The following is a 12,700-nucleotide window of genomic DNA, read 5'->3' as shown; positions in this document are numbered from 1 at the left end:
CAGGTCTAACTCCATGCAGGACTGATGGCTCACACAACCCTTATCTTACTCCTCCATTGTGGCTAGTGAGAATCACCTGCCCATCCCTGAGCCAGCCCAGGTTGGGTACTGGGTGGCCTGTGCTTTCCTGGCCCATCTGTCTGCCCCTATGTAACCTCTCTTGGCCCAATCTCCTCTCAAAGCTGATGGAAATATCATTCACTCATGCTCCAATTGCTGGCAGAATGGACCTCCTTCTCCTCAAGAAGCTGATGCATAGTAAGGTAGGCTGCAGGAAAGAGCTACCATTATGGTAAAAGTGTCATACTTGTGACTAAGTAGCAATTGTGAATATGGAACATTTACGGATGTCTAAAAGCCTTCTCTCATGACAAAAGAAAGCTGAGGGGCACCAAGGGAAAGAACTGGCTTTCTCTTTGCCTCTTCACATGCGGTCCTAGCAGTTATGTTCTCCTTCCATAGGAAGAAGGTCATAAAAGCATGCCTTTTGCCAAATGGATTTTTCCAGTGCAATAAAGGGCATGATTTATGACCATCTCCCTTGGGAAGAGAATGGAAGTGCTTTGACATCATGCAGAGAGACAAGAAGAAAGCTGCTTCTCTCTCACTGCCTCTCAGCTTTCTTTTGTCTTGCGATATGACAGAAAAGCTAGGTAACCATTCCATATTCATGATTACTATTCAAGTCAAATTTGTGACACTAGTGCCTTGACTGTAATTCCTCCTTCAACCTATTTTACTGGGCATCAGCTGCAATGAGGAGCAGGAGCTCTATTCTGCCAACAATTGGAGCATGAGTGAATTATGTTTCCATCCTATTTTTGGTGGAGTGTGTGTTTCAGACTAGAACAGATTACTCACTTAAACATCCTTAACTAGGTAGCTGGTATAGAATACTGGCTGTTGTTTTTCCCCCTGGAGTTTATCATAAACGGAAAGCCTGAAATATTTAAAAAATTAAAATTACACTTGATCTTAGCCAAAAGGCCGAGAAGCAAAAAACTAAAATTAAATAGCAAGCCTCATCAAGATTTTACGGGACAAAAAATAAGAGGTTTCTTGTTAAAATTATATTCACACATTGAGCCACTATATATATTGATCCTGAAAAAAGGTAGTAAAGTAGAGGCCTTAGTTTTGAGTAGATATATATAGTTTACACTGTCAGTGTCTCTCTGTGTGTACAGAGTACACTCTCACATCATAAAGACACTAAGGTCTAGTTTTCTGTGCTCAGAAAACAGAGCTTCTACATGGCATCCACACAAATCCCGCACATTGTTGGTACATAATTTCTGATGTGTAACCAGAAAATACCAGCCAAAACCTGATCTCTAGTGTAGCCTAAAATGAACATCCATGGATTACCTCTCCAAATTTATTGATAAAGCTCTCTTAGAACACTACCAACCATTATGGATAGTGAAACAAGTATATTATCAGTGGCTTTTCAGAAAATAATATGTCATTCTGGAAATTACTCCATCAATGAATGGTTAATGGTACTATTTTAATTTTTTCTGCCCCCAAGAGATTGCATTCATGCCATTGATATTTTGGGTGATGGTGGAAGGAATTCATTTTAAATAACAGATTCATTTTCTTTTGTTCAAAGTATGTTTTAAGAGTGTCTTACATCAGAATTTTATCTATTAAAAGAAAAAAAAGAAGGAGGAGGAGGAAACTATGATACCTATATCAGGCAAATTAAAACAGAAAATCAAAAACTTAAGAAAAAATATTAGGAAATCTACTGGGGGAAAAACCTAATGGGATAGTGCAACTTGAAGTTCTCCTTTGCATTTTACAGCCAGTCAAGGGTGAAAAATAGTTCACCTTTCAATTAATCTTTACAAAATATCTCACAAAATATTTTGTCACCTATAGAAATTAGCGCCTATACATCAATATAGATTCTTTAATAAATTATTCCATCTTTAAGTGCCCTCTGTCTTTATATAAATGATAATATAGACAATTAAAATAAAATGTAAAGCTTTTCCCAATTATATTCCCTCTCAGTCAAGTTTAAGTACCCTGAACTTCCACGCTTTTATGTGAATGTGTTTTGAGATGAAATGCTTTCCTTTCCCACCAAATCCAACTGAATTGACCCACGTTCTCAACAAGAACTAGATGGGTCCGAAGTAGGGATGGAAATTTTGGTCAAGTTTGTTCTTGCAGGAATGAATTCATGATTTATTCAGTTTTCTTCCTGCTGCAAGAACTTCTTCAAAAAATGGCAATTTTTTGAAGACTATTCACAGTCTGGGATTTATTCTGCACAAAATCCCCACACATTGTCTGTACAGAAAGCAACATACTTTGACAGAATGACCGAAAATGTAATTTTCTTTGATGCAGAATAAATCTCAACCTGCAAAGTTTCTCATCATGCAGGCCTTTCCTTGTTGGGGTTTTCCAACAGCCAGGAAACCAAATTTTCATCTCCCCCCCCCCCCCAATTTTTTTGAAATATTTTTCCATCCCTATTCTGAGGTGGTGCTGGTGGTGGTGGAAAAAATAATGTCCTGGATCAATTTCAGGAAATTAAAAAAAGAGAGAGAGAGAGAAAGGAATGTGCATAGTTATACGAAAGTCAAGGTGTACCAAATACAGATGTGCTATGGTTAAACTCAGCACCTGATCCAACATCCAGAGGAAAAGGAGAAAAAGCATTCACAGTCTCTGCAGAGTTCAGTGGAAGATGGATCAGGTTCTGTAGGATACTATCCTGCATGGTGTGGCAGCACTCTGTTTGTCATTCCACAGCATCCGTTCAGTATAAGTCGCCTCTATGCCCGCATCAAATTCCCATCTTACCAACTGGAACTCCAGAGTGATGCTCTTTGCAGGATCAAGGGGGAAACTTCTTCTTTAAAGCAATCAACAAACACATTGAGCTGAGCCAAGAATATGGATGAGGACGCAGATCTGCTCTCTTGGATAGCAAGCCTCCACGTCGAACACCTGTCCTTACCGAGTGGTGCAGCAAGCACACGATAACAGTTTGTTCATTTGTTTCATATGGCAGAAGTCTTTTTTGTTTGTTTAAGTTTTTCTTCTTTCCTTTCCTTTCTCTACCTTTTATGACCAAATCAATGTCCTTCATGGCTTCAAACACTTTGTGTTGTACATTCAGAAAAAATTCACATTGACTGCAAGAAACGGAAAAGTATCTCCCCCTCCCCCCCAAAAAAAATCACCCCTCCCCAAAGCTTCCAAATAGGATAGGATTAGGTTTTCTTCTAAAGACTCTTCTGTGATAATCAGAGGTGAATTGGCTACTTTATAGCTTTTCCTTGGAAGGAATCCAGATGAAAGGCCCAGATTGTTCTTCAATTACAAGTTTGCATTGGGTATATATTTCTTCTAAGGTTTCTCCTTGGACAATAGCTGTAGGAAATAAATAAATTGGTTTTTAAAAAAAGGAAAAAAACAAAACAAAACCAAAGGCTAAGAACCTCCATCAGATATGTAGTCATAATATCATGACTGTGCTCCATCTCTTGATCTGACCCCCACCAACCTACCTTAAAAATCAGGCAGCTGTATGAGGGATTGAGCTCCGTGCCACTGACAAGGGGGATTCTAAAGGATGAATTGTTCAGCCCTTCCCACCAATAAACAACACAGTCCCCACACTCTTATCATTTGCTATGCTGACTGGAGTTCAAAATATGTGGATGATCAAAGGTTCCACACTCCTGCTCTAACAAATAACCCCAAACTATCCAGTGACAGCCCACATAGAGACTTGGGAGGAGAAGATTTTTCACCCATATCTGTCTCTGGAACCTCCATACTTATGTTCTTGGGATCCAGTGTAACTAAGTGTCTCAAATGCTCTTCATCTACATTCACACTCCCAATGCCTCACTCTCTTTCCTTGCTGATTGTATGATTGGTCTAGTCTAAGTGCATGTCCTGGTTGTGTTCAGTGGCATCACTAGGGGGTGCAAAAGGTGTGGACTGCACTGGGTTATGCCATAGAGTTTAGACTGCACCAGGTGACACTCAGTCAGACCCTCCTCCTGCTGTGTATCTGTGTGTGTATGGGTGAGTAGAGTGCTGCTGCCAGTACCTGACTCTCCTTCACCACTGCCCTGGTTCTCTGGTTAGGGGGAAGCCAAAAGAGAAGGAGAAGTGAGTATTAGCCATTCATGGCTTCTCTGCTGCCCTGGCTCTCTCCTTGAGGAGGAAGCCAAGGAAATGGAGGAGGAGAGGTTAGCGTACACCCCACATGGCTTTTCCATTGCTATGGTTCTTTCTGTGAGAAGGAGGGATGAATTTGTCCCTTTTGTCCCCTCCTGTTGCCTCACTTGCCCAGCTGCCCACCTGCCTCCAGGCAATTGAGTGGGCAACAAGTGGACCGGTGAGCAAGTAAAGAAGGATGGGAGGAGAAAGGAAGGGAGGGCAGGGTAGGCTGCTGCCTCCCCTGCCCTGCGGCCCTTTCTGAGTCTGGCCAGGTGCTGGGCAGCTGGGTGGCCAGAAAGGGGGCAGGTGAGCAAGGTAGCAGGAAGGTGGGGCAGCCCACTGTCCTCCAACAGCCCTTTCCAGGCACCCACACCAGGTAACACCAAGCCTAGTGATGCCACTGGTTGTATTGATCTACACATGTGAACTCCGACTTGTAAAAATGACTATATTTACAGTCTCATATGTGGGGTTATTGGGAAGGGTGGGAGAGGGCAATATCAAGCAGGATTGGGAGGATTGGAACTGTATCCATTCCATTAATATGTCTTGTTGCTGTTATAGGCCATCATGTTGACTCTGATGTATGGCATCACATTGACTCTGATGGCAAGATAGATCTAAGGTAGGGTTGCCATTCCCTTCCTCTACGACTGAGAAAGTGTATCCTGCCCCCGAATCACCTAGCAGCTTTCCATGAGAAAGTGGTGACTTAAACCCTGATCTCCCAGAATCCTAGTCCAATACTCATACCCACCAATAAAACTTTTTTTTTTAAAAAAAGGAGGTGCAGAGTGTATATTATGGACTTAGCATAGGATGTAGTTTGGCTCTTTAAGATCTACTCCCACTGATGCTGGGAGATCAGAGCCTGATCTGCTCTGTTATGGACTGGACCATTGCTCAGTGTAGACCATATGCTTTGCAAACAAAGTTCCACATTCAGTCTCTGGGATCTATAAAGGATCAGGCAGCCAATGACCCTAAAGATCTCTGCCTGAAACCTTGGAGAACCACAGGTAGTCAGGGTAGACATCACTGAGCTAAATGGATAAAATGGTTTGACCTAGTATAAGGCTTATTCCTCAGCTCTCATGTTACTGCCATCACTTACCTTCACTTTTTCTTTTGGAAGGTTTGAAATTGTTCATTTGTGCCCTGGATGCAATTGTAAACAGATTATATATCCTACCACATTTTATACAAATAGGTAAACTTTCTCAGATGATGCGTACCTGTAAAATACTCTCCAAATTCTTGCTCTAACTTCATCGCTCTGTCATATGTTTTCTTGGCTTGCTCCTCTGTGAAGCGTTTATTCATTTCCCTAGAAGCACAGTTTGAAATATCAAGTAAGAAAACAAAAGCAGCTAGCTTTTCATAATCTGTTGCCTGAAGCAAACATCTGACTCCTCAAAGTTGTCATTTTGCCTTAATTTATCCAAGAAGCAGTATCTTTATACAGGGAATGCTGAATGAAATATTTTTAACAATATAAATAAAGAAATAAAACCTGTTAGTAGGGATGTAAATGTTCACTTACTTCATTCTCATGTGAGATAATGAGCTATACATGGCTTGGGCCCAAGTTACTTGAGGGACCGCATCTCCCCATATAATCCGCCCCGCACACTCAGAACAACCGGGAAGAACTTGCTAGAAATTCCATCATCTAAATATGCTACTACATCCCAGACGGCCTTCTCAGTAGTGGCCCCACAAATCTGGAATAGTCTGCCCGAGGAGCTCCGTCTGATCACCCCCTTGGAAACATTTAAAAAGAGGCTAAAAACTTTCCTCTTCTGTCAAGCCTTCCCCTCTGGAAAATGAACTAGTGTACTTTGATCCCATCAACTTTCTGCCTCACCCTTTCGAATGACTGTTTTAGATTTGTATATTGTATATTGTGTTATTGGTTTTATCTATTTTATGATGTGTTAGTAACTGGTTTTAAATTTTGTGTACACCGCTTTGATCTTCTGGAAAAGCGGTATAAAAATAAAATTTATAATAATAATAATAATAATAATAATAATAATAATTATTATTATTATTATTTGCTTCCATCTGGGTGAGATTACAAGGTTTATTTACATATTTATTTACTTGTTTAGTGTATTTATACTCTACCTTAAGTACAATACCATACAATATGTATGATAGGGCCTGAACAGACAGGCTAAAATAAAGCTGCTTTGGATCACTTTGGAGGTTTGCTGTTTAAATGATGCATGTGTCCTAAGAGGCCAGAAGCCGTGCCAAAGCCATGCTCCAGTCCTAAGGACTGGAGTGCCGCTTCTGGCCTCTTAAGATGCATGTGTCATTGAAACAGCATACCTCCAAAGTGACCCAAAGCAGCTTTATTTTGGCCAGTCTGTTTGGGCCCATAATTTTTTTCTGTGATAAGTGCTGCAAAACTATCAATTTAAATTTAAAAACTGGAATTTGCTTCATCCTTTACATCCTTTGTTACATGCCCTTAAGTTTTACTCTCCACTTATCCATGGATAATAGCAAATTCAGACATGATTTATACATGAGGTTGACCAATACACGAGAATATATAGTAAACCCTTTAATGATACAAAACAGGGCTGACTCTTTTCACTACACAGTCAAAATAGAAGAAAGACTTTTTTCCAAAGTTCTTTTGGCCAGGGCTTAATTTGTTTTAGAGTTTCTGAGTACAATAATCTAAATCCTATTTTCAATGCAACGTTCAGTGCTGGGACATTAAAAATTATATTCTAGAAAGTGAAGTCCTCAAAATATAATATTTCCATGTTTTGTCCTTGAGCATATACAGAGTGCTTTCCCTTCCCCAGTGTGAATAACCGCCATCTGGTTCTGTGCATCTGAGATGAGTACACAGCAGGACTTCTGGGCTGAAAGATATGATTTCCCTTCCAGGCTCAGGTTAATTTTAGAAAATCAACTATGGAATGTAGACAAGCAAGCCTGTCACACTACCCCCAATCTAAAGCCCTGGATTAAATCAGAGAAGCATGCGGAAACGAACTCTAAAGAGTAAGCCACGTGTGATGCATGGAGAAAATTATGTGCATGATGATGCATAAAGAATTGGCTAAGAAGTACGTGACAGCACACATTTGCTACAGCTGACCTGGCTCTTAGAGAGAAGATCTGCCTGCTGACTGAATGGCATGCCTATGGAATGTGTTTATGTATGACAGAAGGAGAAAGCAGCAGAAAGACTGTTATATGTACTTCTGTTTTAGCAACAAACCCATACCCCCCCAACATTTCATGGATGAAAAGTGGGATATGCATGGCTAAGCAGCATCAAAGGTGGTTAAGATGGTAAAAGTTATTAATGAATAAGAATACAAAAGCTAGGGGAGACTGCAGTGTTTGCTTTTGCCTAAGCCTATTGGGAAATGCAAGAGTCTGCTCTTTCCTCTCCTTTTCCCCTGGTGAATTAATGCAGTGCAAACTACTTTTGCACTTTGAACTTAGTCTGCAGCAACTGAAGTAAGCTGAGGACAAAGGGGGGAAAGAGAAAGAAGGAGACCGAACCCGGGCAAATTGTGACAACCAGAGGGTATGGGAACTTGAATATTCTCTTGTGGCTTTATGGGGTTTTATTACCAAAAGTCTGAGCACATCAGCTTATGACAATCCTATGCATGAGAGACCCATGCCCCGGTCATCAATTGCCCTTCTGAGGTCTTGCAGAATCAGAGCTGTGGTTTCTTTGATTCAGTCCACCCAATTGCAATGTGGTCTTCCTCTTTCCTTACTTCCTTCTACTTTATTATTACTTCTTTATTATTTTATTCGTTTATATCTCACCTTTTCTCCAATATTCTCCTATATTTGCATAGCATCACTGATGCCAAAGTTAAAAACATGTAAGTAAGAGCCCTACATCACACACACAAAACACTCAAATATTCTTATATTTATAACTCTTATAGAATGGCCAAAAAGCAAACTGAAATAGGTAGTACTCACAGCAATGGCTCCCACGATTTAGGCTTAATGAAGATAGCAATGGGGTAGAGCTGGGCAGCTTGTAGTCGCTTAATGGCATTTCCTGATACATCGAGTATACAGTGTTTGCCCTGATGAAAGCAGATGGAGATGGGTTTATTCTTGGAAAGTTTATTGCAATTCAGACTTTTCAGATGTAGCAGTTGATAATCAAAGCTAACAGACCAAGGACATGATTTCTCTGAATGTCCTTTTATGCCACAACTTGGCATTATAACGTTTTGGGATTACAGCTCCCAGAATCACCTGTGCTAGTGCTGGCTAAGGCTTCTGGAAGTTGCAGTCTATAATTTTTTTAAAAAAAGCTCTGCTCTATACATGCGCAATGAACCAGTGCTATGTGAGTACATTACCATGCTTAATATGTTTTATGAGGTGATTTTAAATGTTTTTAAATTTCATTGTAAATGTTTTTAATATACTAAGTCTGGAAGCCACCTTGGGTTGCATTCTGGGAGAAAGGAGGCCTATAAGTGAAATAAATAAAATGAATAATAAATAAAGAAATGCTCTTGCACAAGGCCCTGCTCATGTTAATGTGACTTCTCCAGGACATATTTTCTGGATTTGTCTTGGGTACAATACACTTGTCAGCTTTAGTCTAATCTTCAGGATGCCTGCCGATCTCTGCCTCCATAATATTTCTTGTAATCGCTTCCTCAGATTCCTGCTATAAATCGACCTGAGCAAGAAATTTGCTTTGCAAATGTGCACTTTTATTAAATATGCCCTTCCTAAAATGGAACATGATCTGGAATGCACTTAGATGCTGAAATTTAGTCCCCCCCCCAAGTTTGTGTCACAGTTTGCTCTTCCTGTCCCTCAACAAAGTATGCAAAAATGCATGCATTTGCAGAGGTGTGCCTTAAAAAAAATGTTCCCTTGAAATGGCATATACAAAAATGTATGCAAAACTGAGATTTTGAATGTCTAAACAGGGCTTCAGTTGTTTTAGGATGGGAACCACTATTTGGCTGAAAGCAGAGATTTGGAAATATTTTCTGTACAGAGAAAACAACAGCTTTCAGTACAAATCCACCAAATTTTGCATGAAATATTCCCAATCACAGCATTTTCTGTGCAGAAAATTGCTTTTTTTCTGAGCAGAAAATAATATTTCCATGCAGAAATAGTACTTTCTGCAAAGAAAAGGCAATTTCCTGCACAGAAAATGCTGTTTTCTATGCACAACTACCACATGCAAATTTTGTGCAGAACAAGTCCTAAACTGCAAAGATTCCCATCAGTTTAGGGTTCTTCTTATCAGGGTTTCTCAGTTCTGAAAAACCATGCCTTTCAACCATTCTTTTAAAAATATATTTGAATATTCTTTCCATCTCTACTGAATAGTTCTCATACAATCAGGTACAGATGCAGTGCAGCCACCATTAACACTGAAGAGATACCATTACAATTGAGAAAAGTTTCTCTGCTCCACAATTCAAGAACCAACAGGGGCCTCTGTTTCAAATATACAATCCAGTACTTCTATCACAGACAGAAATAGTTTCAGGAGAATACCATGTGCTTTTTCTAAGGATTTGAGTTTACACTGAAAAATAACAACAACTACCCAAGTATAAAATGTAACTTAGTACAATTCACTGCAATATTACAACCTTGTCATTAATATCACTTGGCTAACTTACCCTTTCTGCAACAAATCTCACTGACTGAACGCTTGTTCCATACAGATTATCATTATACTGTCCAGCCTCTATGAATTTGTGCTCTTGGATGTCCTTTTCCATTTGTTCTCTGGAGATAACAAAATGGTAGTCTCTCCCATCCACTTCATAGTCACGCTTGGGCCGAGTTGTATCTTCAGGCATCAAAAAAGGAAGGAGAGAAAAGGTCTCTTTTAAGTGTACCAACACAAAAACACAACTAAGCCACACACAAAGGGTGCACACACACTGAAAAATTAAAGCAGTTTGGCACCACTTTAACTGCCATGATTCTGTCCTATAGTATCCTGGGATTTGTGATCTAGTAAGGCACCAGAGGTCTCTGACAGACCAGGCTGAATACCTCACCAAACTACAAATCCCAGGATTTTGTAGGATAGAGTTGTGTCAGTTAAAGTGGTGTTAAACTGCTTTAATTCTGCAGTGTGGATACATCCAAAGAAATCTCCACATCCTTGCTTTCCTCTTTACAGTCTTCTTCCCTTTCTTAACTAATACAGAGACAGAAAAAGAAGAAGTAATAAATATGGAAAATAGTCCAAGTCGTTCTCTTTCTTGTCTTCCTCTTCCTTCTCTGAGCTTGAAAAAGTTACTTTTAAGTCTACAACTCTCAGAATCTTCCAGCCTGCATTGGGCTGTCTGGGGAAGTTGACAGTTGTAGTATTGTAGAAAGTAGTAATTTCCCCCAGCTCTGCTCCTACTAGTTGATTTATGTACACCAAATGTCACTAAAAACAATTTTACTCCATCTGCAGCAATGTTGCCCAGCTATGTGACCAGCGACTCATTCTGACCTTAGAGCAGGTGACTGGCAGCAGTGGCGGACATGCCAAGTGGCTCAACAGGATGCTTTTCAAACAGCCACCTGGCCTCAGAATGGAGGGCTCTGCATCTTCCAGGAAGATTCATGCAAACAGGGACTTAAAAAAACCCATAGTGGCAGAATTAAAAGATATAGCCATGCTAGTCTGTACAATCAGTATTTAAAAAGATCTTGTAGCACCTTTGAGACTATGATAAGGGGGTAAAGCCTGGTTCTGGTGTTGAATAGGCCAGCCATCATCTGGTCTACTCACATCAGAACCAGGCTTTGGGAGAGGCTGTCATATTTGGCCCATACAGACAAATATGATTCCATTTCAAGCTGCCCCGGCTGTATTTTATGGAATCCATGGGCTTGCAATCTGGTGAGGCACCAGATCTCTCTGTCTGATTGTCTTTCCCTAAACTATGAATCCCATGATTCTATAAGATGTAACCATGGTAGCTAAAGAGATTTCAAACTGCTACAGTTGTGTAATGTGAAAAGCTATCAGAGGGTTCCCAGTTCAGAAAGAACCTGTCCTGATTAGCAGCAGCTCTCTGAGATTTCAGACCTACCTGTTAATCAGGTTTGAGCAAACTGTGTCCTGTGGGCTGCATGTGATCTCTGGGTCCCACTTTTCTGCACCCCGAAGCCTTCTACCAGTCCCCCAAAGCCCCCATTTGAAAAAAAAAAATCAGCATTTTCACCCTTGTGTGTGAAAGTGCCCTCACCCTCACAAGCACCCCAGAACTCTGTGCTACCCCAAGTACTTCCATTTTTCTCTGCAGCCCCTCTCAAAATAGTGATAAGAAGTATCACTATTTGAGAAGGACTGCAGGGAAAAATGGACTCATTTTGGCCATTTCTCTCTCTCTCTCTCTCTGTGCAGCATTTGGGGGGTTTGGGACGAATGTTGGTCTCTAGCCTTTACACATTTGTCCTCTCTTGCTGAAGATGAAATAAACTTGGAAGGTATCACATGCACTGTGGCTTTGAGCTATAGTCCTTCCCCAGAAAATACATTGGCATGAAATTATATTTTAGAAAGGGATGCTAGTTTTTAAAAGCTTCTTGGTAAAGGTAGTAACATGTGTTAAAAGCATACTACAGCAAATTGTGAGAGAATAACAATAATAATAAAGATGGCTCCAAAAATGCAATACTTACGTGGTACACAGGAGCCAAATTTGTCGGGGAATTCAGATATCAAATCATCATTGATCCGATCTTTCATTGGACCAAGGATAATAACCGGTCTGGTGTAATTAACTGAAATACAGAAAGAAAAGAAACCTCTTGATCACGAGGAAGGGTGTGTGTGTGTGTGTGTGTGTGTAACTTTTAAGCAAAACCAAATTTAGCATTCAGTAGAAATGGCTCAGATTACATCCATTTTGAGAGTAATGGCATGATCTGGGCCCATTCACACTACAGAATTATAAAGCTATGAATCCACTGTAACTGCCATGATTCAGTCCCATGGAATCTGGGATCTGCTGTGTCTGAATTTGGAATTCTCAGCTTCCCCAAACTACAAACCCCAGGATTCCATAGAATGGAACCGTGGCAGTTAAAGTGGAATAATAGTGCTATAGCTGTTTAGTGTGAATGGTTCTCAGGTCCCAGCTTCTGTGACACATGTTATATCTGTCACAGATGAAAGGTGTTGTTATGCTCTGATGGTGGGCTACTCATTTGGCAGACTATTGCACAAATATAATTCTGGCCTAGATAGACCTTTGGTCTGATCCAGCAGAGGTCTTATGTTCTTAGATTTCTTTTTCCAAAGGAAAATTAACTTTTCAGCCAGACTGTTTGGTAGTTGGATAGTTCCGTTCTCAAAGCAAAGTGGGAGTTGACTGCATAAATCAACTCAATGTTAGACTTTTCAGTGTCATGTTGGTAAAAAAGAAGCCTCTCCTGGATCCTAAATGACCCCCAAAGGGGCACAAACATGGCAAAAAATGCTCCCATGGCCCATTGGGGGTGTTTGGGG

General features: G+C 40.4%; 1 protein-coding gene across 20 annotated transcripts in view; it reads right to left on the bottom strand.

Annotated features, from left to right (window-relative positions):
* Positions 1-713: 713 nt before the first annotated feature.
* The window catches only part of DLG2 (discs large MAGUK scaffold protein 2), a 1,248,672-nt gene continuing 1,236,685 nt past the window's right edge, over positions 714-12,700 (bottom strand). For all 20 annotated transcript variants that reach the window (XM_089512900.1, XM_089512903.1, XM_089512905.1 and 17 more), the window contains 5 exons: positions 11,872-11,973; positions 9,861-10,033; positions 8,173-8,282; positions 5,433-5,524; positions 714-3,396 (listed from right to left, as the gene is read on the bottom strand). In XM_089512900.1, the coding sequence (XP_089369026.1) occupies positions 3,290-3,396; positions 5,433-5,524; positions 8,173-8,282; positions 9,861-10,033; positions 11,872-11,973 (584 nt within the window). In that variant the 3' untranslated portion in view covers positions 714-3,289. The remainder of the gene's footprint in view (positions 3,397-5,432; positions 5,525-8,172; positions 8,283-9,860; positions 10,034-11,871; positions 11,974-12,700) is intronic.

This window comes from Sceloporus occidentalis, unplaced genomic scaffold (genome assembly GCF_023333645.1).
Source record: "Sceloporus occidentalis isolate IW3139 unplaced genomic scaffold, rSceOcc1.0.p SCAF_2, whole genome shotgun sequence".
In the NCBI taxonomy this organism is placed as follows: Eukaryota; Metazoa; Chordata; class Lepidosauria; order Squamata; family Phrynosomatidae; genus Sceloporus; species Sceloporus occidentalis.
This window is presented reverse-complemented; position numbering and strand designations above follow the sequence as displayed.